Raw genomic sequence first — 26,840 nt, forward strand, 5'->3', positions numbered from 1 at the left:
CTACAGAGATCCAGTCCCAGTCTTTACTGGTGAGGATAAGATCCCTCAACTTATGTCTTGCTCAGTCTCCGGTCCTTCAGAGATCCAAGCTTTCCTCTTCACAGGGACTCCATCACTGGCACGCCTTCTTACCCCCTCTTCACTTTGTGGTCTGGCGTTTGTAAGTGTTAAATGTTCTCCTCCGTTTCCTCCTGAGAACTGGAAGCCCCTCTGAGCTGCATCAGCCGAATAAGAGCTCCCAGAATGCCAGGCTCTTCTCCCGGGGAACCGCCCAACGTTTGGAGAACCGACAGGATTCAAACCACAGAGTCTAGTTTCAGACTCAGACTCAGACTCAGAGTAGGACCTCGGTGTACGAGGGAAGATGCAGATGGATGCAGCAGAGGGGTGGAGTGTGGAGGGAGTGGAAGAGAAGGAGGATGAGAGGGAGTCGTGGGGTTTGGTGTGAAGGAGACCTGTCTTCATGTGGTTACGTTCTTCCATTACTCTTCCATTATCTGCTTTCATTGGCCTTGTAGATGACTCTCTGCATCTTTTTGCGACTTTCTCCCCATTACTCCTCCCCTCCTCCTTCCTTCTCCTGCTCTGAGCCTCCTCTAGCTTCATCTCCAGGTTGTGAATATCCTCAGTTATTTGGTTGACCCGATCAAAGTGAGACAGAAGAGCAGTGACGCAGGGGTCCAGGCGGTCCAGGTAGGGAGAGACATCAAACCCAGACTCAGATGCTGACGAGTCTTCAGACCTCACAGACAGAGCTGAGGACAGGGGACGCGGGGATGAAAACGAGGAGGAAAGGGAAGGAGAACGGGAAGAAGGGAGGGTGGATGAGAGAGTGGAGAGCCGGGATTCCTGGGAGGATCTGGAAGGAGGGATGTCCATGCCTTCAAACTTCACCCTGTGCCTGAACTAGAAAGGAAATAAATGTATGGAATAAGCATCATAAATGGATGATGGAAGCATCTCAATCACTCAATGTTTCCAACATAACATGCCGCAACTATTTACCTCTTTGGTCTTAGTGAGTCCCATCCACAGTTTGAGTCTCTTGATGAAAAACTCCACCATCTCATAGTCCTGAGGTTCAATGGTTGGATGGTACAGCTCAGCCTGCTCAGCCCTGGAGGACACAGCAACAGATAGAAACGAAATTTACTACCTGATAAAAAATTTCCTGCCTTGTTGGTACTTAGCATCGCACAGCTAGAGTACTGTACTTTCAATTCAGCACATTCACTGGACAAATTATAATCATTCACCCAGCAGCTTCCTGGCTGGTTTCACAGTCAGATCAGATAGCAGAAAGCTGATGTCTGCTGGTTCTCTGCTTTGGTCTGTGCTGAAATATCTCAACAACTGCTGTATGAATTACTGCAAAATGTGGTTTAGACATTAATGTTCACAGGACAAATTCTCAGTTCACAGTTTGGAAACGTTTCAACCTGGTCAAAGTTTTACTCTTGCTCAAGAAAAAACCTTATGATAAAAGGATAGTTCAACATGTTGGCAAATTGGCCCATTGCCATAATCCCTATAGTTTTAGGAGTAGGTTCGTTACCTTTATTTGTCAGTGCAAATTCAGAGACTGCTTGCCGAAAAACTGCCCCTGACAGGAATGTGCATCAGCGGTTTTGCATGAATTTACCTCGAAAACAACTCTGTCTCGTAACGTTCCATTATTATCTCATAGCGTGGTGAATGTGCAGGTCACAACTTGTCCACCAGAGCGTTTTGGAGTTGATGGATTGTGTATTTGATGAGTTTGTTGAGGGAAACGAAGAAATCCCATTAGCCTCCGTAGCGTAGCTCTGAGCAGCTTGCGGCTCTGCTCCGCCGTTCTAAAAATAGCTTGCACCGACAATTAAAGGTAACGAACCTACTCCTAAAACTATAGGGATTATGGCAATGGGCCAGTTTGCCAAAATGTTGAACTATCCCTTTAAGGACTTGTCACATCAGATATGGATAAACACCTGGAGTTTCAGTTTCATTTAATTTTGATAATGCAGGTAATATTATATACCTGTATGTATGAATGAGAACAGCTCCACAGAGTCTGGCCAATAGGCAGAGACCTCCCCCCATCAGGAGCAGTCCATAGAGGGACCCAAGGACTGTGTGGACTTTGCATAATCTTAGGAGTGCCATTCGGCCCCGCAGGATGGACAGCACTGACACACCAGTCTCACGTACAGACAGGAAGCCTTCCACTGACCGGGAGAACAGCTGAGACGAAGAAAACGTTGTATCAAACCCACCTCTTCCTTATAAAACATCTTTATAAACAGTCTATTCTCCAGCTTTTCTTGTCGTACCATGTTTCCAAGGTGAGTGCAGAGCATGAGCAGCAGCAGCAGTAGGACAGTCAGAGCCCACAGCTCCCCCCGGGCTCTGTGCAGCACTCTGCCTATCACCACCCACCTCCGCACAAACCTCAAGGTTCCCAGCAGCTGAAACACACAGCAAAGGAAATGAGCAGACATTCAATACAGTTGTGAAATAGTGGGCTATTGTAATTGTATATCGACAAACCTTTAAAACGAGCAGCGTGAGCAGGACAGCTGCACACTGAGAGGACCTCTGTGCCAGGAGGGCAGCGCTGTGGAAGCTGATGAAGCTGTCTGGTTGGGACCGAAGCTAAGCAACACACAGATTAGTCAGTGTCTACTTTAATGACGTTTTTTTTAAAAACTAACAATCACTATTTCTTTCTATCACTAGCAGGGTGGTGTAGAAGGTGATGTCATTGTGTGTCAAAGGTTTTACTTTTGGTTGTTTACCTTGGAAGCACACAAAGAGGCGACAGACAGGAAGCAGAATTGCAGAATAGCTGTTGCCAGTGACAACGATGCCAGGAGGAGCTGGAACCAGTGTCTGCACTGATGCAGATACTGGGCACGCTCGGTTACCATGGACCACAGCTCCCCAGACAAGATGAAGACAGCAGAGATGAGAAGGAGGACCTGCAATTGCAAAACACAGGATTTTATATATGAAACTGTTCTGAAGTATTGCTCTTTATATCTACTTTTCTTTTTTTTTTTGCAAAGTCTTACCATGAGGGCAACTTGAAGGTCCAGTCCCGAGAAAGATGAAGGGAGGAGGAGTGGATTAATAGAGAGGAAGGGAGTGACTCTGTTCATTTGAGCCCACTCTACTTGAATGGACACACACACAAATAAACCAGTCTCTCTATGGTAGTGTGTGAAATCAATAGAGAGAGATTTAAACCTGAAAGAGATTTAAAACAAACAATGCTATGATACCATGTCAAATCAACATCAGTGTTTTTAATAAAGACTTCTAAATTGGATTTTAAACTGTTTTACTTAATGAATGTCAACTGAGTCTGATGATGCTTAGAATAAACCTCAGGTACAGTAAGTCATAAAACAACTAAGATAACATGTAAGGAAAAACAGGATTTTAAAAGTCAAAGTATCTTGATAATTCACACGGGGAAATAAAATGATTATGTAAATAATATTTTGAAATCTTTCTGCTCGTCTTGTTCACAGAGGAAAATATGTTTCATTATTTTCTTTTTTGGCAAGGGTTAATGGGGCGAAATGTCTCATTACCAAAAAACAAAACAAAAACTAATGTAACACTTGGATGCTCAACAGCTGAACAACCAAAAGATGAAAGTTTACATCAACCCTCAGCATACCAATACATTCACTTACACTGTCTTCCTCCAGTCTGCCATGTGTAGGTCACCAAGGAGCTGCTGTGTCATCTCACTGCTGTTTCCCAGGAGTACATTTGCCATGTGACCAAGTGTGTGTGTGTACTGCATCTGTGGCAACCCTACAAGATGGAGTGAAGGGTTTTGGTGAAGGTGTGGCACCAGGGTGAGGTTGATCCACCGCTCTGCATCTGACCAGCTGGATGAAGAGAGCATAAACATTAGTTTATAAGCATCCAAAAACATATAGGTGAGCCATATTCAATATACTCATATGGTAAACAAATGTTTTGTAATCCACAGCTACACTAGCCAGAAATTATTGAAGAAAAAAACTTTGTGAATGAAAAAACTTTTAAAATTGTTGTTAAAGATACATCTGTAGGACCGAAATTGCTTGGGGCTGAGAGCTATGCTTTGGTGAGTTCATAGGATCTATCAGGGGATAGTAAGAATATGTATAATGCCACATAAATCCTTAAATGCACACTGTAGCATATGTCCTCATTATGTCTGTATACCAAATGACCCTTTTTAAAGGACCAAGGTGGAGGAAAAAAAATCTGAAATAGCACTTAGAAGAATATCACCATCCAGTGTTAAGGAAGTGCTCAAAGAATTCTGGAGCCTTCTAACCAAAGGGTACCAACATTTAAAGGTTGTTCCCTGGCTTGTGCCCCACCCCTTCACCAAGTTGGGTGCTAGTCTGTTCAATACTTTTTGTGAACACACAGCCAAACATGCATGTGTCAAAATATAGCCTCTCTGTCTTTCAACAAAAGACAAAAGCGAGGTAGGTGAACATGTGACAGGTTTGATTTTGATTATGTGTAGAACTTAATGGTAGCTTTGGAAAAGACACACTGAGTGAAAGAGTGAAAGTGTGGTTCTTCGAGCTTTTTAATATTCAACCTTTATTGACACAATAACAGGATGCAGAGCAACTGCTGTCACTGATGTTGGACAATGAAAGTCATGTGCAGGGCTGACAGAGACGATCTTTGTCAAAGCCTGTCTTCTTATCACAATGACAGGCTTTGAAAAATGATGACATGCTTTGACAAAGATAGTCTCTGTCAGTCAGGTCTAGTGGAACAAGCTATACTTTAGGTTTTCTCCCCGAAACATGAAGTGCTGGGTTGCATGGGTTATGATATAGTGTTTTGACAGCATGAAGCTGAGCGTTGTCCTTACTCTCTGAGTGAGGTGAGGTTGGGGACCCCCAAGGGTGCTGTGTGAAGATGGTATCTGACAGAGGAGTGCAGCAGTCTACCCTGCCTCCGCTCAATGCTATCCTGGTAGTTCACCATCAGCACCAGCAGCAGAAATAAGAGCTGGCACACGCAGTGCTACAGAAAGGACAGATTAAAGAGATTAAGAACGTTAGATGCTTCTGGAGAAAATTACCATTAAACTTTGAAATTAGTTTTTAATCTCACCCTCATCAGTGATCGCAGGGCTTGGGCTTTGCGCGCCTCCTCTTTCGCCTGCAGCAGGCCGTAGCCACATGGTGGGCGAACCTTCCCGCAATGCTCTCCAAACGCCCTCACCACCGTGGTCTCCTGAGCCAGCTGGTCCTCCACCTCTGGATCTACAGGCCTCCACAGCGCCGTGCAGAAAAACGCCTGCACGCACACCTGGGGAAGGGAAAAGAGTCGGAGATGCAAATCAAAAGGAGGTATTCGCCGATGATCAAAGAAGCCAGTTAATTAGATGACATGTTTGAACTCACCTTGAGAGGCTCCAGCAGCAGAGCAGACGTGAGGAAGGCCGAGAGAGCCGATACCAGCCACATCAGGACGACGGGCCTGGGGAAGGAGCTGCCGTAGAGCCCCACCACGAGCAGGCAGGCTCCCAGCAGGGCGGCCACCAGGGGGTAAATCACTCCCAGTGCACAGGGAGGGAGCCGCCAGCTGGGCTGCCCCCGGGCAACACCTGGTGGGGGGGGGGGTTGAGCAACAGATATCTCAAACACAATGTAGGAGCAGATCATGAGATGTGAAAAAAAAAGGGGAATAAAGGGGAAAAATATTAACTACAAGATGGAATAGGTAAAAGTAGTGTGAATATTTTGACATAATAAATACAAAGGCCTTTAGCGACAGTAAGGGATAAGAAAGCTACAAGAAAAATCTGGAATCTCTCTTGGCTATTTCTGTGTGTGTCATCATGGATGATTTGAAGGAAATAAGCGTCAGCCTCCAACTCGTGTGTGTGTGTGTGTGTGAGCGTTGTTGGTTCATATCTCATAGGATTCCTGGATAACAGCAGGATGCAGTTGGGAAATGTTTTGATTGCGCCGGTATGTTTGATAATGTTTGTTGTGTTTATCTCTCTCTTGCATTTCTGTTCTCTTCTCTGCTCTGACATAATAAATAGTGCTTAATTAACCGGTGTTTTAAAATCTGTTCAAATGTACACAACTGGAACATTAACAGATGGGGTAAATGAGCTGTCGGGGTAGGTCTGTTTCTGGTACCTATGCGTGTGGTGGAGGAGGAGCGTGTGGAGTCAGGGGAGGGGCTGGGCAGGAAGGTGCTGGCCACAGAGTCCACAGACTGCAGAGAGGGACACTTGTAGAGTCCCTCCCCGTACAGGGAGGAACAGGACTGTGGGTCTGGCATGTGGCTCTCTGCTCCATACAGGGACTTATCCTCACTCTGATCTGACCAGCTGCTGCAGGAGGTGCTTTGCCTAAAAAGGACAAAATCACACAGCGATACTGAAAGTTCAGTGGAACACACAGAAGTGCATGAAATTGCATCTGCGTGCAGAAACAATCCTTACGCGGCCGAGTACGAGGACATGGTTCGAGGGGAATCCCGGCCGCTGTCCGAGTTGCTGTTGGTCGTGCCCCCTGTGTCCTCTGCTGCTGCTATAGACATCAGCAGATCCTCCTCTGGCACCAGCAACATAAACACATCAATCAGATTGATGCACTATACTGAATAACCCGCAAACTTTCGAGAGAAGTTGGACACATTTTCATTTTTGCTTTGAAGAAACACAGACAATGATTGCTGAAAAAAGTGCAAGATTAATAAACTTTACTTTAACAGTTTCTCACCTGACAGAGTTAGAAATGTTGTCAAATTATAGTTGTGATTTTGGACTGGCTTCTGGTCTGGCGCAGTAGGGGAGGAATTGAAGTTTGAAATTTGTTTTGAAAGGTGATATTTGCAAGGTGAAGGGACAAGAGTGGTGGGGCAGTCAGAGGAGGAGGGTGAGGCCAGGTGCAGCTGCATCAACGCCTTTTTCCTCCTCAGCTGGCGAGCTGGGCCCAGAGTAGGTGAAGCCCTGCAGAGGCCGTTGGCTAGGGTCATCGTAGTGGGACATAAGTCCACTGGTAGATTGAGGAGGCTGTCACAGGACGGCCACGCTGCTACACACTTGTCTTGACATGCTACGTCCGTCTGAGGCGCCAAGCCAGAGGTGGCCCAGAAGTCCAGGATACTGGAGTTGAACGCCTTGCTCTCCAGCAACTAGAGACAATAGAAAACATAATGTGATTCTAAGACGTGAGACGGGTGCAGAATAATAACTCTGTGAAGTGTCCATATGTGTGAGTGTGTGTGCTCTCACAGATGAAGGACTGTCTCGGACGTGGCTGGAGGAGTCTGGCAGAGACAGGAAGGAAGGCCCGGAGAGCTCCGATTGGCCGAGGTAGACGTCCATCTCCACGGAATGACAAACGGGAGAAGGAGGTACTGACATGTCAACGGTTACCTAGGTTACACAGACGTTCATAAATGAAAAACGGTCACTTGTAGTGTTTCCATACTCGGATAAGACTGTTTGACAAACACAGCGTGGTCACACGACCGACACAACACCGTGTGACCTCTTATCAGCAACAACACACAAGTACAAATGAATGTATCGCTTTTTCAGCAATAGAATGCATCATGAAAATACTTCAGCTTCAGGTTGTGTGGACTCACCTTACTGTGAGATTTTCTAAACAGGAAACAGAGGAAACACTGGAGGGGAAACACCACGACTGCAAAAATCACCCCCAGAGCAACCGTCTCACCGCTCACCAGCAGCTGGGCCGACACCGGTCCACTGGTAGGGAAAGGACATGAATCATTTTCATCCTGTCAACTCAGTAGAATATTACTGCTTCACTTAAACGTCATGCCATGTAACCATTCAGTTGTATAAATATTGAAATATTTAAAGGGATTGTTCAACATTTTGGCAAATTGGCCCATTGCCATGATCCCTATTATATTAATATTATATAGTCTAGGTTCGTTACCTTTAATTGTCGGTGCAAGCTATTTTTAGAGCAGTGGAGCAGAGCCGCAAGCTGCTCAGAGCTATGCTACGGAGGCTAATGGAATTTCTTGGTTTCCCTCATCAAACTCATCAAATACACAATCCAACAACTCCAAAACTCTCTTGTGGACGAGCTGTAACCTCATGCAAAACTGCTGATGCGTGTTCAGGCATGTTCAGGGGCGTTTTTTTTTGCAAGTTTGCCTTGAAAATGACTCTCTGTCTCGTAACGTTCCGTTATTATCTCATAGTGTGGTGAATGTGCATGTCACAACTTGTCCACAAGAGCGTTTTGGAGTTGTTGGATTGTGTATTTGATTATTTTGATGAGAGAAACCAAGAAATCCCATTGACCCCGCTCTGAGCAGCTCTCTGCTCCGCCGTTCCAAAAATAGCTTGCACCAGCAATTAAAGGTAACGAACCTACTCCTAAAACTATAGGGATTATGGCAATGGGCCAATTTTCCAAAATGTTGAACTATCCCTTTAATGTAATTGTGAATGAGATGTAAAGAGCACAAAACATTTTTAATGCAACAGTTCTGTCAGTTGCATTCTTTGCAGTAAGTTGCAGTAATTGCTGTCACAGGTGGATTTTGACCCATCTCACCTGTTCCCCTTGGATCCCACAGCCCCATACCACAGAGCCCCCAGGGCCAGGTAGAGGTGCAGTATGAGGGCGCTGCAGGTAACCCTCTGACCCCTGGTGAAACAGCTGTGAGTGGGGCGCTCCCACAGCGACAGCCACAGGTGGCGTTCCATCAACCCAAACATCAGCTGAGAGGTGAGGACCCGACGAAACTGAGTCAGCTCCTCTGGACCTGCAGCAGGTAAATGGGACAGATTGGAAAATGTTGAAAACAGATCTTTCAGACAGGCTGATCATTTGTATTTAGAACAAAGTGGATTGTGATTTTGTTGGTTGTGTGGGACAATAGAGGAATTTTAAATGTGGTGGAAATGAGAGTCTGGTCCAACATGTAGAGAAAGTTTTGCTTGATTCCTCTGTAACATCACCTTTTTTGAAACAAACTAAAGTTACAGCTTCATATTCTGTGTCTGTCACTCAGACTAGTTTCAGATTTTGATCCAGAGTCGTATGGATAATTAAAAAAAACAGTTTATCCTTGACTGCAAGTAGACATTATTAGTGCCAGATTTGAAGGGATTTTCCTGAGGAGTTTGAGGATACTGCATTCACAAGGCCAAAATAATGTTTTGTCAAGTCACTGTGACCTTGACTGCATGAAAATCTAATCAGCCCATCTGTGAGGAATGAATGTTTGCGGCTACTTTGAAGAAATTCCATCAATGCGTAACTGAGGCACGGAGTCATAATAAAAAGTTGACATCCACTGACAATAAATGACTTTATCTCATATCCCCATCTTGAAAAGTAATCTGGAGAATATGATGAGATTAATATTTATTTTGCAATGTTTTCACAGTCTTACATGAAGCCAGAACTTCCTTCTCCACAGTCTCATTCTTCTGATTCTCCACAGAGAGCCAGTCCTCCAGCACAAAGAAGAACATGTGATCAGTCTGTGGGTCCCACACCACCACATGCTGAACGTACCAGGATGGGTCCAGACCTACATTTACATGAATGAGATTCAGTTACACATGGCCATTCATCTACAGTAGGACAATGCTGTCATCAAGTGAATGTCCAATACTTGATATTTTCTCGATTCCAGAGGAAATCATTTTATAATACATTCATCTGTGTGAAGGAAAGATACAGTACCAAATAACATCATAAGGATAAGGATAAGGACGTGTACCTGTGTTGTCATGCCAGATGCGAATTTTCCAAATTTCTCCCAGGTTGTGATCTGTCTCCAGATGAAACTGGTCCAGGCTGCCACGTTGGAAAGCTCCGTCCCTCTGCAGATGGCGGGAGCCGCTTTTGTTCACGCCATATAAACTGATGCCAACGTGCGCTGTGGTGCCTGGTCACACCAAGATGTTAAAACCATTTCAACAGTTAGATATGTCTTTTATACAGACACTTAAAATGCACTCATGACTTATGTTTTTGTCTTCACTTTTTATTTCTACATCTGTGACTTGTCCTTGTCTGACCCCACCTGCTCCTCGTCTCCAGCCGGTCTTGACCAGAACTCTGTAGTGGTACAATCCCGGTCGGCCACACAGAGGCACCTGGCTCAGTCTCAAACTGTCCAAATGATCCAGTTTATGGGCGATAAGCCCCAGCAGCAGGTGAATCAGAACCAGAACAGCACACACAATCCCCACCACTATGTTACCTACAGGGCCACCTGACTGGAGAGATAAGACATGGATGGAGGCAAAAGAGAGAAAGAAGCTGTCGATGCGTTTCCTCTTCCTAAACTTTGTGGATTAGATGGATTAGATGTCGGATGTTTAATTGCACAAAAAAAGGCTTGGTGTTCTCACATACCGGAGGCAGCAGAACAACAGCCCCAGGATGAACAAACAAGCTGGCCCCAAACATGGTGAGATGCTGAGTGAGGCAGCGCGCTGTGTGGAGTGTGCTGCCCTCCAGTGGCTTCAGACCCTCACTGCTCCACCGCCCCTCCCTCACACTGTAGTACTGGCACAGAGAGCTGAACGCACACACTGACACGTTGGCAGGGCCGCCGTCGAGCAGGGATGAGGTCAGGTTGACAGAGAGATGCCTGTCTGTCCCATGCAACCTGTTGTGGGAGAAACTGTCATCATACTTCTTTATTCATCAGAAATGTTGACAGAGGTAAGGAAATGATTGGTGACTCACAGCGGTGACAGAAAGATGGTTTCCTCTGAGGAGGTGGCCGGAGCAGAGAGAGTGAGAGCCCAGTCTCTCTCAAGGGAACTGGAGGATGCATTAGTCCCTGGCACTGCAGAGCTCACTTCTATCTTGACATGTCCCAAACTCACTGGTGTAGCTCCTACAAATTTAAAATGCAATTTGAAAACAGCTTTTTTTAAATACATAAATCATGCAAAGGTTCACAGATATTCAGGAAGTTGAATGAATAATTATGTAGATGCTGTGTGATCAACCTTAACAGTCATAGACTCTCATCACTTAACAAATGAGTTTGGACACAACGACTTCCCAGAATTATAAATGTCACTGCTGCTCATTCATTGAGACATAGTGTGGATTAATGTTGCCATATTTAAGACAGGGTTGAAATAGTGCAACACACTGATAATTTCAAACTTTTTTCCAAATACATTTAATCAAAAAGAGGATAAAAGAAACTAGTCTGATTCCTTACACACAATGATATACATATTTAAAGCCACTACATGCAACTAGTCACTAAGTGGTTTGATGCTGGGCTTGTAGTGTAGACTAGTTTAAATAAATGAGATGGATAATTATGGTTGGATTGAACCAAAACAGTAAAGCTGCAGGATTGAAAACCAAAACAATCAGCTGAAAGATACTAAAAAGCGCTCTATAGCTGTTGGGGACTACAGAGTTGAATTTAAATTCTTTGTGTTTGACACCTTCATGTTACACATGAGATTTTGATCCAGTATATAAATGAAAAAGGTTGGTGCAGCTTTAAATTCCCCATGTACATAATTGAAAAAAGCAAACTAAACACATAGGCATGATTACACATATCTTAAATAAACACTTAAGTATGCCTTTTAATATTTCAATCAGCAGAAGGTGTAAAGTAAAAATAAACTTTAGTAAAGTTTAAGCTCTTCGATCCACAGGGAGAAAATACTGTACCTGGAGCGAGGCTGAAGTTGAAGGAGATGTATAAACCTGCATTTTCATCCAATCCATCCACAGCCTTCACTGTAAAGTTCAAGTGTCCTTGGGTGGGCAGTGTCACAGTCAGACATGTCCCATTCCTGTTTTCATCTGCTCTCCAATCTCCACCCTCATCACCTTGTCCCACAAGGTATTTGTTGGGCAGAGAGACCTGTATGGCCTGTTCAAGGTCCAGATCCTTGATATGTATGGGCTCACCCTGGGGAGTGGTGAGCTCCATGGCAACCAAAGAGGTAGAAATTGGAGGGTCAGCTGCAATCAGCGTCGGGCTGGACACGAGTGCTCCATCCATACCAAACAGTACCTGCACCACCTCAGACCTCTGTCTCTTCAGGTGAGCAATAAGGGGGTTAGGGATATTAAACTGACATAGGTGAGACCGGTTTGAGGCATTGCTTGATGAAGCCTGAAAGGGGGTGTTCTGCTGACTGCAGAGGAGGTCAGAGGGGTCTCCTTGGAAACCCACCGTATTGACATAAGGAGCAGAGAGCAAAAGGGGTTCTTCACCATCAACACGTGAACGCATCAGGGAGCGCATTAGAGCTCCTGCGTGAGCGAGCGCTGACAGGACGATAGTAGAAGCTGACTGTGCAGTGTGTGTGTGGGCTGGGGGAGAACCGGAGGCATTGGCTGATTCAGAAACAGCAGCCAAGGTGAAACCTGGAAACACAGACAAAAGAACAGTAATGACCTACTTTGTAATGTGATTTCATAGTCAGATTTTAACCATTTCCTGTGTGGGCTGGTGGTGGTGGTGGTGGTGGTTAATGAACACCTATGACTTTAAGGATGTTCCTTCCTGTTTCAAGAGTTGATACAACACCAGGACGCATCTGTTTCTCCATCACATGGATCATCCTGCCCACGGCCTCCAGAATCTTCTGCTGGCAGTCTGAACACACCAACTCACTGGGAACTGCCTGAGAAAAAAAGAAAAGAAAACAATTCAACTCAAGTATCTGTGAATTACTTGAAATAGGGCAAATGGGGGAAATTAAGCACTGGTGTGAAATGACTTCCTGGTGAGTTTCCCAGTGAGAATGTTCTCAGCGAAGAAGGAGCTGGTTAAAGCTGGATTTATAAATGATGCATTAAGGTTTAATGGGAGTCCATAAGAGGCCATAAGGACTTTCAGAACAGCATTTGTTTGATAGTAGTCAGATTTCACAATACAACCTCTGTAATGCTAGACCCATTTTGTGCTTCATTGTGTTCATTCAATACATTTACATCGACTTCCACTGCAGGTTCTACAACTACCACATACTGTAGCCTCTCTCTTGAAGCAAAATGTTGACATTTTAATGTCTAATGAACAAGTTACTTGCACTTCCACATTTAATTTGCACGATAAAGTAAGTTTAAGAACAATAAGTTTTACAATGAATAATATGCTTTACTACTGCGCGCCAGTTAACCACCAGAGACTCTAGAAAGTTACAGTCCCTGACCAAAGTAGTCCAACAGTTACCCTACTGTAAAATGCTTAATTTAATTGTCATTTTTATAATAAGCTTTTGAGCAGAACTTAACAAAGCAAATAAAACCTATAACATAGGCTTTAAAGGCACTGGTAGGTTTAGACAGAACCAGGATTGCTGTATCTCGCTGTTTAGCCAGTCATTGTCCTCAGCTAAGATTACTGGCTGCTGGCTGTAGTGTCATATTATCAGACAGATATAGATGTGGTGTCAACTTTTTCATCTAAAGTCTCACTTACAGTGGACTGTGCCAGTGCAGAGCTGATCTGACCAACATCCAGCAAAGACAACATGGGGAGAGAGGCCAGGGCTTGGGACACATTCCTACGGATCTCTCTCCTGTCCATGAGGTCTCCATCCGTCCCTTCCGACTGCATCTGTTGACAGGGCTGCAACTCATTAATCTGTAATTTTAGAAAGTGCATATCTCACATCTATGAATCTCACAGTGTAGATGAGAAAATCAAATCTAGTTAAATATAATCAGTCTAAGTATCATTTTCTGCCCTGCGATATGAAAATACAACACTGACACACTACCTGGTTGAGCTGGCTGGTGAGGGCAATGGAATAAGGGATGATCTCCTGAGGGTTGCCATGTTGGACTAAAGCCCACAGCTCCGTCTGGCTCTTGTTTCTCAGCCACTCACTGGCAACTTTTGTCCTTGCAGGATTTTCAATTGTCAGTGTTCTGAGGAGTGGAAGTATCACGTTTAGCAACAGCTGAGCAGAGACAGTGTGCATGATGTGTACTGTCCTCAAATTACTGTATAACTTTTCATCAAATAAAGTGTCAGGTACAGCACATAACAAATAGAAATTATGATTTTTTTTTTTTACCTGTTTAGAGCAATGACAACTGAACCCTGGTAGTCCTCCACCAGCAAAGTAACTGTGATTACTGATGTGTGCTCTCCTTGCCCAGTATGTCCCACTGGAACCAGGCTGCCAAATGCTGAACGAGTACCCCTAGGAAAAGAAATTAGAGAATTAATTAATCACAACCTTTTCATGATAAAAGGCTTTTTCAGGGAAGCTTACTTAATGATGCAGTATTTAACCTCTAGGTTAGGATCATACTTCCTTTGTGGATTAATAGTTTTAAATTGAAGCCAGTATTCACCTGTACAGAGTGAGTGTCGGGCACATGGTGCTAATGGGCTGGCAGGGTGCCACCTGAAATGTATAAATCAGCTGAGAAGCCTCACTTTCATCATCCTGCCATCCTGCCAAAAGAGAGCAGATGTTGGGAAGACACTGTCACATTAATTAGATTTGACCAGAGGTACACTTGACAAATTCATTTAATAGGAAAAACTGTAAAAAAAAAAAGGATGTACTCCAGTGATTTGTCCCCCAAAAAACAAACATTACAAAAGACAAAAAAGGAACAATAAAAGAGAAGAAATGTAAATTACCTGCGCAGGTATAGGTGACCACTGTCTCCAGTAGACGTATGCCTGATTTGGGATTTATATCACACAGGCCTCCGTGCGGTGGATCATTAGGTAACACAGTCAGCCGAGCACTGCCCCACTGACCACTGCCAGGCTGGGATACATTGAGCGTGAAAGTGTAACTCAGCTGTGGCTGGAGGACACCTGAACGTACCACCAGGTTAGGGGAATGTCTCCCCGTAGAGGTGGTGACCTCATCAAGGTCAAGAGTCATGCCGGTCTGGTCTTCAGCACTCCATTCATACTGTCAAGGGTAACATACAAGGATTATGATATGATATGAAAATGACAGCAAATGTGTTCATGTCTATGCCTTAGCTTGTAGATAACAGACACTGTATTGTTAATGTATCCACATAATCAAGCATTACTAAGATTGGGAATTCCAACAATGCATTCAGTCTGAGAATAGCAGATGATTTCTTTGAGCAGATAAACACAAAAAATAATGGTAAGGGCTGCAACACCTTTTCCTTTGACCTTATCAACTGAGTTCTTCACTAACAGTAAATAGCTGAAATTAAATTAACTTTACGTGTAAGTAAAAGCTGGTTTGGGAAGAATTACCTGAGTCTGACCATCACATTGAGCACATTGTCCAGCGAGAATGATGCTGGTGGTGTGACTGATGTGGTGAGAGACGGAGAAGACAGAACAGGACACACACTCCACAGTCACAGGAAGCACAGGAGCTTCGCACACAGTTACCTAAAGATAATAAATAAATGTCAGTGGATGCTGATGCAGCACTGTGCCACTGTAGGCTACTCACTGGAAAAACCATGTGAAACTAAATCTTGTTGTTGACTTGTTTGGGAAAACACTTTTTGGCTTCTAAAGTAAAATTCTTACATAATTACCCATGTCTTTACAACTATCCATTTTCAAGAGATATTTGCCAAAAACTCATATGGCTTTACTCAACTAAAGTGCACATACAGAACGATACAGTAAAAATCAGCTGGATGGTGATAAAGCAGTGGGGAGGAATGAGGTAAGATAATGTGTAATAGCCTATACTCACCGTCTGGTTGACAGATGCAGGATTCCTCTCAGCCTTGTGTACAGTGAGGGTGAAAATGTAATCTGTGCCTGGGTGCAGCTGAGTTCTGAGCACAGTCATTCTACTGCTGTTGCTCCCAATGGGCTGCTTTAGAAAATGAGAATCTGTGGAGTTCTACAATTTACAAGAGACACCATTGTTAGTGTTGTGACAAGTGTGTATCTAAGAACTCTCTTTAGTTTTCATTCTTTTCATATTTCCTTATCTAAATCTAAATTCTATCACTTAAAACACATGAAAGTTGAGCAACCTTTAATTAATTTCATGTCATTAAATCTGGATCTCATTTTCATACCACTCTTATGATCTTATGATCTCATTTTCATACCACTCTTATGAAGGTCCAGTGATACTCCAGTGTATCCTCCACCCCTGGCTCCACATCAGGATCTTGGGACTCAGAGCCGTCCAGGATGAGGTCACTGAAGCTGGGCCACAGTGTATGTGAGCCTCCCTTGATGAGAGCTACCAGTGGGGAGTGGACCACTGTGATGTTGGTTGACCTCTGGACGATTAGGGGAGTTCTCTGGAGTGAAACAGTGAATACAAGGCAATACTGTCCCACATCCAGAGTATGCTTTGGTAGTCGGAGAAAAGGTAAAGATCCATCCACATGCCTTTCAAGAATGATATTCTTCCCATGGAGAGGTGCGTTTTCATTTGTACAATCAGAGCCTCTGAATATTTCCCATAGGTAGATGGTCTTGTAAGTAGAACAATTAATGTCCACTCTGGCCTCAAAGAAACTTGGTCTCGACCTGTAGATAGCAGTCTGGCTCTGGACTAGAGAAGCCTGAGGGCTGGAACACTTCAGCTCTTCCACTTCAACATAAATCTGCATGGAGACATGGCTGACACTGTTGAGGACTTTTGCTGTAACAGTGTATCTTCCAGCAACATTATAAGTATGATTGACTGCACTCCAATCTGTAACCAATGTGTTGGTGGAGTCTCCAAAGTCCCAGAGGTATCGGACATTGCTCCCTTCATTCGCTGTTGCAGAAAACTTGACTGTGTGCCCAACAAATATTCTCTCTGAATGACAGACGAGCCTGATCTTCTGAACAGGCCACTCCACTGACGCAGTCTCATTTACCATCTGAGAGCAGACTCCATTACTGGCTACCACACTTAGAGACACTATTCCACTCTCTTGTGGGGTGAAGATCACTTCTTGGCCCACAAGCCCTGTTGGCTTCGACCCAGCCAAGTGAAAAATCCAGGTGTAGTTAATTGGAAATCCACTCTGAACTTCGGCCTTGAAATTGATTCCTTTTAGAGCCTCTAGAGCAGTGGAGCAACAATTTACCAATCGCAAACCTTGGATGTGCTCAGTGACCAGTATGCTGGAAGACACCTCAGCACTACTAACTAGATTCCAAGCTTTCACTGTAATGATGTGTCTTCCGGCTGGAAGGTTTGATGTGGTGAATTGCCCCTCGAGAATGGCTTGACTGTGTATCCAGTCGGTGCTTCTGAATGTTATCACAAAACTTACATTGCTTCCCATGGAGACTGTTGGAATAAAGGTAACTTCTTCTTCAACACAAAGGGGAGACTTGCTTATATTCAACAGAAGACCTTTGATTTCATCCTGGACAGTGACTTTGTGTGAAACCATCTGCCAGTTAACCCCATTGGAGACGTTCAAAGACACCTCGTAGATGTCAACATGTGTAAAAGTGTAGATAAACGTCTGATTAGTAGTGTTAAAAAGGTTGAATTTGGCACCTTTAACTTTCCACCCCCACTGTAGATCACTACCCTTATGAATACGGCCATGGAGGACAACAGCAGCACTGGTGTTAGTGTAAAATGGATGTGTCTTTCCTTCAATTTCAAACTCCACCTCCTGGACCTCTTCTTGAACTATGAACTGTTTGGTGTCGTTAAACTGGCTGAAGACATTCTGAACTGAGAGAGTGACAAGACAATGTCCCAAAAGTGTGAAAGTGTAAAGAAGAAAGGGTGCATGTGTCTGCAGGGGTGACAGATCAGAGTTCACATACCAAAGGTACTTGAGGTCTGAACCAGTCTCCACTGATGCAGAAAGATTCACTAATTTCCCTAATGCCACAATGTTTGATTGTGTTGTGATGCGTGCGCTTGTTACACGCTCTACTGTTTCGAGAAAAATGATACCAGTGGCCTCCCCCAACTTGTTTGAGGCTTTTAGCTGAACTGAGATACCGCCGGGGCTTTCAGCAAATAGATGAAAAAGCTTGCCCTCTCCAGTGATCTCTCCATCTGTTCCGCTCGGTGCAGCAAGCCAGTGATAAGTGACATTGGAGCCTTTGGTGATTGAAGCAATAAACAGCACTTCTTCCTGTGTTGGTAAATACTTCATGTTTGCCAGGCTGTGACATTCAATCCGAAGACCCTCTATTCTTTCAAAGACCTCAATTAAAATAGATGCCTCCTTTTTACTCAGCAGGTTCTGGGCTAGAACCTTCACTTGATATAGTCCTGGTTTAGGGAAAGCAAACACAAACTGATAGGTCCCCTGTCTGGTTGAATTTACACCCTCCACAGTCCAGTAGTAGTTTGTGCTACTGATCGTACTACTAAGTGCTGTGATCAGAATTTCCTCTCCTGCTACGGCATAAGACTGGTTGGTGTGAAGTGAAAGGTCTGCAACTGGAAGTAAAACATTCATTTTAAGGGTTGCAGAGGATCTGCTCACCATATTAGATGCCGTGGCAGTGACTGTGAACTGGCCTGTTGAGGTAAAGACATGGGACACACTTTGCTTCTGCTCAGCTGGAGAACCATCGCCAAAGTCCCATAGTACCGACACATCGCTTCCAGTGCAATTGACAACCCAAAATGACACTAATGTATTAACTGACATTGTGTCACTCTGACTGTCATGAGCCAAAGATAGCTTACTCACAGGCTTTTGAATGGTAATGGTGACTTTGGCTGTTCTATTGCTGACTTTATTACTTGCCATTACTGTTACCTCTCCAACGCCTTCATTTTTAAAGACAAAGCATTTCTGAGTGTCTTCCATCTTGCTTGGGAAACTAGATAAGTTGTTAAACCATTGCAATTGGTACCCTGTCATATGTTCAGGGGAAACAGATACTCTGAAACATACTTCCTCTCCTACTGCCACAAAGTCCTGGGATGACTGCAATACCACATTGGTAATTGGCGCTTCAATACAGATACTTGTATTAAATGATACAGATGTAACAGAACTAAACACAGTCAAGTTGACCTCAAAAATCCCTTGGCTTAGGAATGAATGCATGACTGTGGACTCTCCTGTCACTACAGTTAACGGTGATCCATCCCCAAATTGCCAATGGAAAATAAGAATGGATATTTTCCCAGTCACCAGAGCAGTGAATTGTACGTCTTTTCCAATTATAACACACTCTGTAGGTATAACTCCTCTAACAGCCAAACTGTAGACCTCTACCCTGATAGACTGATGAGCTTTGCTGACAGAATTGGACACTGTTACGACTACTGTGTAATTCCCTGGAGACTTATAGACATGAGAGATTGACCCATCTGTAAGTTTTCCCTGCAGAGACCCATCACCAAAGTCAAAGTCCCAGGCCAGACTTGTACCAGTGACAACTTTAGCTCTAAAATCTGTTGTAGACCTTACTTCACTCAGTTCACTGTAGCTAATGGTTAATCCAGAGATCTTCTCCATAACTTCTAAAATGAGCCAGGTGGTCAGGGTTGTGAGAGTGTTGTTGGCACACACTGTGATGTTGTAAAATCCAGCAGATCCGTAAGAGTGATAGACTTTAGGTTGGTTGCCATGGACGGCTTTGGAACCATCGCCAAAGTCCCAAATGTAAAAGACAGCACTGTTGGAGGGCTCTACAGAAGCTTCCAGGAGAAGACTATGTTTGACAAGTGGTACTTTGGGGAAAGAGGAAATGTAGACATGACTCAACTTAGGACGGACATTAATCTTCATGGATGCCAAAGTGTTGTCATATTGGTTGGAGACTTGGACATTAAGTGTGTAGTCATCTGCATAGAATAGAATTGAAAAAATGAGTTTTACTTGGATGTATTACAAAGCAGAAAAGAAATATACTACAATATTTGTAGGATATAAAAGATAATTGAAAGTTTGGCTGACTAACCATTAACTATGTTTCTGGCCACCTAGCTAGCTATTTTAGCCAGCAGATTCAGATCTAGCATCGTTCATTGAGAGTTGCGATAGCATCCACTAGGCAAATATATATATGTATAACAAGTTTCATTTTTTAGATTTTTTTGGTCTCTTGCATGAATATCTGATCCTTTATAATCTAAATGATCTACTGTAGTCATCGGCTGATGGCCTACCTTTATGTCAATTGTTAATTGCAGTGGGTTTGTCCACCTGCTACTGCTGAAAACGTTACTAATGTATGTGGCCAGAGCTAATAGAATGTAAAGAAGGAGTCTACAGTTAAAAAAAGGTGCAAAGATGCTCCACAAAGCTTAAGGATGGCAGATGTGTTCTGTAACTATATGCAACCATACATCCCTTGTTAATATAATATAATATAATATAATATAAAGATGTGCTCTTGTGCAGCTTTAATAGTTTGTATGCTTACCTGAAATTGAATAAGTGTAGTTCACTGCATCCTGGACATACACTTGCTTCTGTCCTCTCTCTAAAAGCCCTTTTATGGTCTGACATGGAGCAGAATGGGTATGGCTCACCTTTCTGCTGCCATCCCCAAAATCCCACCTGCATGAAATATTCCACAAGGACATTTTGATATACCAGCCAAAAAAAATAATATAACAAGCATGATTCAGATGGAATACTTTGATTTAAACTAATATTTTAGAGTACACTCTTCCAATGTTTTTTTTTCATGAGGACCTGAGAGAGTTATTCATACCCATGTATTTCAATACCTGAAGGTCACTGGCATAGAGATGTCCACTTTGACCCTGAGTGTGTAGAGGTGTGAGGCATTTACAGCGATGATCTCCTTGACAAACTGGAACTCGGGCTCAGCCAGTTTGATCATCTCATCTGCAGTCAGGAGGATTTGCTGGCTCTGGGAGCTGACAGGGTTGGATGCTGTAACCTTGTATAAAGTTCACAGAATAAGATTTTTTTTTTTTTGCTATGGTAATCATGAAATCAAACAAAAAAACATTTAGTGACAGAGCAAAAGAAATAATTGGACAATTCTAATATCATAAAGATAATAAAGTCACTTACCCTGAGCCTATACTCAGCTGGCTTCTTGAACACTACAGTGTACGATTCCCCTTCATAAGCAAACTCTTCCAGGTTGTCAATAACCCATGTGAATCTTATGAGGGAACCACCCTCTACTTTGGCTGTAAAAGACTACAACAGAAAATCAATGTGGGAGAAAATGTCTGAAAACCATGCTTTCTTGCAAAATTATAGTTTTCCATATTCACATTCCTTTACTACAGTCATAGCAGCAGCTCTAAAGCTATGGGTACTGGTGGTGCTTTGAGCTAAAGTGTGAATAAAATCTCGTGGAAAGATCATCATGATCAAACATTCAAAATGATCATGTAAATGTCAATTAATTTCTGCATTCTCACCTGTGACACGTCTGTTATGATCCTCAGGCATCCATGTGGCTCAACACTGAGCCCCGTCACTGCCTCGTAGCCATAAACTTTCAAAGTCACACTCTCAGAGTTTACTGCATCTGTTACACTGATGTTTAATGTCTGAACCCCGACTGAAGGCAACAGGAGAGCCACAGAGGAGAACCAGCCTTCAAGGGTCTGCACCGTGCAGCCAGGTAGAGAGGAGGCCACCTCTTCAGGGCAGGATGGAAGAAAGGGGACCCCAGTTTGGAGCACAGGGGCCGACCATGAGCTCTTGGCCTTCTGACCAGACAGGACCTTTATTACAATGAGTGTCGGGACGTTGATTTGGACATGAATTTGGTTCCTTTCATCTGGCAGAGGGTGGATGACATGAAGACTAAATTTAGATCTCAAACTCTCAGTAGGAGCCGTCGTCAGGGGCTTAATATCAGTGGCTGTGGTTGCCTCTGTGTGGGTGAAGTCAAAGATATCACTGAGCTCTGTGCCTCTGTGAAGAGTGTCAATATACAGCATCCTCAGATCACACACCACCCCATCCACCCACTGGCCTCCTTGGGACAGTGAAGTGTGTCCTCCCTGCCACCAGCCTCCCCATTCTGCCCCCCTGATGGACAGGTAACTCTGGCGCCAAGAGGAGTTTAGAGAAGCTTCACTGTTGAGGCAGTGTAGGAAGGTTCCAGTGTCACGAGTGTGCTGTATAGCCACGATGTCATCAGGGTACACCATGATTGCTGAATCTGGAAGAAACAGCTGGAACAGAAAAAAAACCACAACAATAAAGTATAGTTCTGTTTTGCTTGTAACTTGTTGATAAGGTGCAACAAAGTTAAACTCACACTTGTAGTTTTCAGTTCAGAGCTAGGCTTTATTCTGAGAGACAGGTCTGCCACGAGGTGGTAGAAAGGTGGTTTCGCAGGATATCTGGGAGGTAAAGCAAAGCCACGGTCCCCTACTGCAGAGTCATAGGGGCTGCAGGGGCTGGTGGTGGGCACACAGGCCTCCAGCAGGTGGCACCAGTACTGACCCATGCTGCAGCCCCCTGTCGTGTTACACAGCGGGACTGCTGAGCAGCAGCTAAATGGATTAAGGAGGGAGCTGCAACCTGATGAGCAGAAGTAAGTAAGAGGAGATTATTACCCACAGCTCTAAACAGCACTCTGCAGTATTTCCTATGTGATACAGTACTCCTACACCTTCACTATGTACCTGGAGGTACCAGGTGGTGGTTGGGGTCGCAGTAGGGTCGAAGGATCTGGACACGGGCCAGAGAGGACACCGGGCTCGGCTGGATGACCAGCTCTACTGTTACCAACTGACCAGCATGACTGAACCAGAGTCCAGGGAAGAGCTGCATCTGTGGGCAAAGGAGCACAGGCGTATTAAACAACACAAAGTACCAGTATGGGGGATTACAGTGATAATATTATATAATATGTTCAGATAATTCTGAATTAAATTAATATTATTGAATAATATTAATTTTACACAAGTTGTTTCTGTAAAGTATGTTTTCATACAGTTGACAGTGAGCTTCATTTGTTATTTATTTACATTTGTTTTAACTGTTCATCCAGTATTATCCACCATTTTGTGTGATATTTCAATCATTATTATAACATAACTTTACTAACTTTACTTTACTATTTTAACCATGAATCCATTGTAAGCCTACTTGAAGTTTCACCTCAGTGATTTTTTTTTTAATTTTTTTTTTTTAACTGTTTGTATTTCAGCTTTGCGGCCTGATTGTTAATTCTAACATGTTACAGCTTTCTCTGTGTCTATGTTTTTATATATTTTTTAAATTCTACTTTTTTTTTTATTATTCGTAATCATTTGAACTACCCCAATTTTGGCAGGTGCAGCGCCAGAAATTTTCACTCAACAATCTTTGTACCTCTGACCCTTTATAACCAAACAATTCAAACCCCTCGTCAGAGGTTTACTTTATCTGGCATTGTATATTTTTATTTTGGGACTCAGGGATAAAGACAGACATTTTTACTGACCTCCACTGTGTGTTGTCCAATGTCTGGGACACTGGGAAGTGGATGAATCTGGGTTTGAGTATAGATGCCGGTCATCAGAACCAATCCAGTCAGGAAACTGTCTACAGACGGTAAAGCCTCTGCATGGACAGAGATGAACCAAAATCATTCATTCATGCATTTTTGCATACCGGTATATATCAACATTTTTAACATTGACCTCTATTGGCAGTTTACCAGTTACTTCTTTTTCACAGAGGTAGAAGAATCCTCCTACACAGTCTGCTGTCCTCCACTGTCCCTGTATTCCTAAGGCCATCTGAGTGCACCCCCCCTCACTCCCTGCACCTCCAGCCCACAACACAGGACTCACTGGCTCCACATCCTCAGCCGGATCAGGCCCTTCTCTCCATAATCCCTTCAGCCATACCCACACAGTGGTTTTCCTAAACAAAAACAGAGCACAGTGTAACTGCTGTTAAAATATGGAAACCAAGAAGGAGTACAACATTATGTAAATGTAGACAGACACTGTTTATAGGACTCACTGTGGGAAGGAGGAGTGGATGAAGTTTAGCAGCTCCAGGCTGTCAGCAGATGCTAAATCCCCTCCTGGAGTCTCCCTGCATGAATCCTGGGCCTCGTACCATGAAGATGTCGTCTCAGAGATCCAGTAACATCGCATGCTGGACAGGTGGATCCGAGCACCTTTTGGACATGGGGTGTCCTCTGAGGGGGAACAATCACACTGAACTGACAGCATGTAGGAGGAATCATTTCAAAACACAAGTAGCTTATCAGACCAATTATCATATCAGCCTCCAGGATGTGTAAAGAAAGGAAACTGCAGTCTGCTGGGGTTTATGTGTGGGAAGATTCAACTGAACTATACTTGTTTTTTTTTAACTTCACTTTAATTGAACAAGCAGAGCTCATGAGAGACAATGAGAACATCTGACTCAGCTCATTATCAGACGACACATGAGCAGGGGGTATTCCAGAGAGCCTGCTCAGTGAGTTTCTTTGAGATAAGGGAAATTACTTTAACTCTGGGTCTATTACCATGGTAACCTGTGAACCTAATACCCTCGTTGGCAAGTTTTCTTCATTAAACCCTGGGTTTCCGTCCGTCTCGTCCTGTCAGGTCTGAAGAAGCCTCCGATTTCATCATTCACAGTGTCGACATCAAAGTGTAGATCAGGTCACGTTCATTTGCGGACGTTAACGTTGGCAGAAGATTTCCTCTTTATTATCAGTCATCAGTGTCAAGGACGGAGTCAGCCATCTCTGACATCCATTCATTATACATGGTGGCTTCATCCTCAGCTCTGATTAAAATCTATTCACTGTGTGGACATTAAGACACCTGCCACATGGTCAGCCACTTCCTCTGCACTAAAACATTTACCATGCATACAGTAGGAGACTCTTATTACCTTATAATAATTTAAAATGTAATGACTGGTTGCATCATAACATATTGCAGATAATGTCATATTTCTGTGAGAATAACAGTTTGCAGCTGAAAAAATTATATAAACTGTCTCCCAAAAAGTTGGCATTAAATATTTCTTTTTGATCTCTTCTCATGAAATGATTGTGACAATGTGATTTATTATTGATAGATAAAGTGTCTTCTCAATCTTCTCAAAACTCTATTGATCAATCTCTTCCAAACACATCACTGTGAAAATTAAACCGGAATTAACCTTTATAATAGGAAAAAAAGAGGAATGTGTCTGAAAACAAAATGATTCCAACTTTATAGGCAACCGTGAATAAAGTGCTACTCCTACCTGAGATAAAAAGGCAGAGAAGTTAAATGAAATAATAAAAAAACTTATGAATTATAAATTACAGGCTGATAAAAATGAAAAAAGATGGGCTAAGTTAAGCAGCTGCCTCTGTTGCCCAGGATAATTACAGAGTTGGGAACCTGGATAGTTCAAAGCTCTGATGTCTTGCTGACTTGAAACTCCCCGAACAAGACAGAAGAAATATCACCTTCTTTATTTTTAGTCTTATTTCATGATTATTATTATTATAATAAAATGAGTCTTCTCACCTCCGGCTGCACTGATCCAAAGCACACAGAGAATCCAGAGTAGCCCCGTCTTTGGAGACACAAGTGTGCCTGTCATCTTGCAGAACAAATCACATCCTCTGAGAATAAAAAGTAATCTCTGCATGACCACATCAGCATCACAGACAGCAGAACTCTCCTATCACTGCATTCGGTTTCTCTCATATTCTTTTTCACTGTGCCCATATCCTTAGTGTTCTTGTACACATTCAGCGTCCTTCCTTCACTTTAAATCCACCTCTGTCTTTTACACACACTCACATTTCCCTCCACCATCACCCCTCCCTTAGTCTTGCCAACACACAATGAGTTATGGTGGTGCCGTTGTTATAAAGGCCGCCACTCTCCCTGAGCGCCTGGGTGACTTCTACTTTGTCTCTCAGCAACAGCTATAGAGGTAGAGTGGACAGAGGAGGCCAGCGCTGCTCATTACCATGTTGTAAAACCCCTGCTCCTCAATAGAAACAGTGGGATTCACTCAGGCAGGATGCAACTAAAGGTCCTGAGACACAAGTCCCTATAAGTCTCAGAAGCCAAAGGATCACTGTTGTATCTTTGTTGTTTCTATCTATGATTTTGCAAATTTATTGGAATCACTGTCTTGTTCTGGGTTGTCAAAACAGTTTGTCTGCATTGTGCTGACTGCATGTTGTCCATGTGCTAACACCAAGACCTCATCAATAACCAAACAAAGGCTTTGTGACGCACATGCAAACTAAATAGACCCAGTTTTAGGAGAAAGGATGCCATCTGTGTTGCCTGGTGAGGGCAACAATTGTATTTTTCTTTATAAGATAGAACTTTTTCTTTTCACCAGAGAGACTTGGGGGGATATGGCTTATCTGTTCACATTCAGTATAGTTACGTCAATGTAGTTTCTAGCCCATTCACAGATTAAGCCTAAAACATGTCATTGTCTCATACCTACACTCTGTCTACAGCCAGGCTCCTGGAACTAATAATGCTAGTTGTACTTTGTGTTAAGGCAAAAACATATAGGCTACAGAGTAAAAGACTGATGTTCATCAGGTGCAGCCTAATGTTTACCACGTTAACCATCCGAGTTTAGCATCGTAGAGACATGGACTCCAGAGATGTGTTGCATTCCAGTCAACCCTCAAAGATTCACCCCCTCCCCATGTAAAGGTTAAGAACTGAGGCCTTTCTCACAGCTGTAAATTAGCTCTGAGGCCAGATGCAGTGTTTACATTCAAAAACAGTTTGCAGGAAGCAGTATAGTGATGGCTGCTGCTTTTCTTTATATTTGACAGGGAAAGTGGAGAGAGACTGAAGATAAGGGAGGAGGAGTGGCGAAGAGGCAAAAATGCATTCAAGCTACTGGATCCTAAACATGGATGACAGGCCTTTAGAGGCAGACACATATCTTTTGTCAATGAGATTTATGGCTGCAAGTTGCAGTAATTGGAGTGGAAAAGTAGGGTATAAAATGGGGATT

At 43.4% G+C, this 26,840-nt stretch overlaps 1 protein-coding gene across 1 annotated transcript; it reads right to left on the reverse strand.

The window, feature by feature from the left end:
* On the reverse strand, nucleotides 1-25,442 carry pkd1b (polycystic kidney disease 1b). The gene is made up of 42 exons (XM_085762142.1): nucleotides 25,367-25,442; nucleotides 23,850-24,030; nucleotides 23,539-23,747; nucleotides 23,323-23,441; nucleotides 22,520-22,667; nucleotides 22,150-22,415; nucleotides 21,299-22,063; nucleotides 20,940-21,071; nucleotides 20,627-20,802; nucleotides 20,317-20,453; nucleotides 16,065-19,735; nucleotides 15,698-15,850; nucleotides 15,241-15,381; nucleotides 14,635-14,917; nucleotides 14,340-14,442; nucleotides 14,057-14,185; nucleotides 13,757-13,907; nucleotides 13,456-13,593; nucleotides 12,511-12,655; nucleotides 11,691-12,395; nucleotides 10,731-10,884; nucleotides 10,395-10,650; nucleotides 10,060-10,255; nucleotides 9,754-9,921; nucleotides 9,421-9,561; nucleotides 8,577-8,787; nucleotides 7,627-7,750; nucleotides 7,268-7,411; nucleotides 6,753-7,167; nucleotides 6,473-6,584; nucleotides 6,165-6,379; nucleotides 5,418-5,620; nucleotides 5,125-5,322; nucleotides 4,880-5,034; nucleotides 3,684-3,884; nucleotides 3,054-3,228; nucleotides 2,778-2,960; nucleotides 2,530-2,634; nucleotides 2,313-2,447; nucleotides 2,021-2,223; nucleotides 1,006-1,117; nucleotides 1-906 (listed from the first exon to the last, which is right to left on the reverse strand). The coding sequence occupies exons 1-42, from the start codon at nucleotides 25,440-25,442 to the stop codon at nucleotides 46-48; spliced, it is 12,495 nt and encodes a 4,164-aa protein (XP_085618268.1). The 3' UTR covers nucleotides 1-45.
* Nucleotides 25,443-26,840: the final 1,398 nt, after the last annotated feature.

Source organism: Trachurus japonicus, chromosome 19 (genome assembly GCF_045865225.1).
Source record: "Trachurus japonicus isolate A0001 chromosome 19, Traja_1.0".
Classification (NCBI taxonomy): Eukaryota; Metazoa; Chordata; class Actinopteri; order Carangiformes; family Carangidae; genus Trachurus; species Trachurus japonicus.

What these genes read in the sequence shown, in the direction of transcription:
- pkd1b (XM_085762142.1), bottom strand. Translation starts at nt 25,442, where the DNA reads ATGACAGGCACACTTGTGTCTCCAAAGACGGGGCTACTCTGGATTCTC. An exon ending in GGTCACCTATACCTGCGCAG is followed by an intron (nt 14,443 to 14,634) that starts GTAATTTACATT and finishes CTCTTTTGGCAG; the next exon opens with GATGGCAGGATGATGAAAGT. An exon ending in TGCTGCTGGAGCCTCTCAAG is followed by an intron (nt 5,323 to 5,417) that starts GTGAGTTCAAAC and finishes TCCCTTCCCCAG; the next exon opens with GTGTGCGTGCAGGCGTTTTT.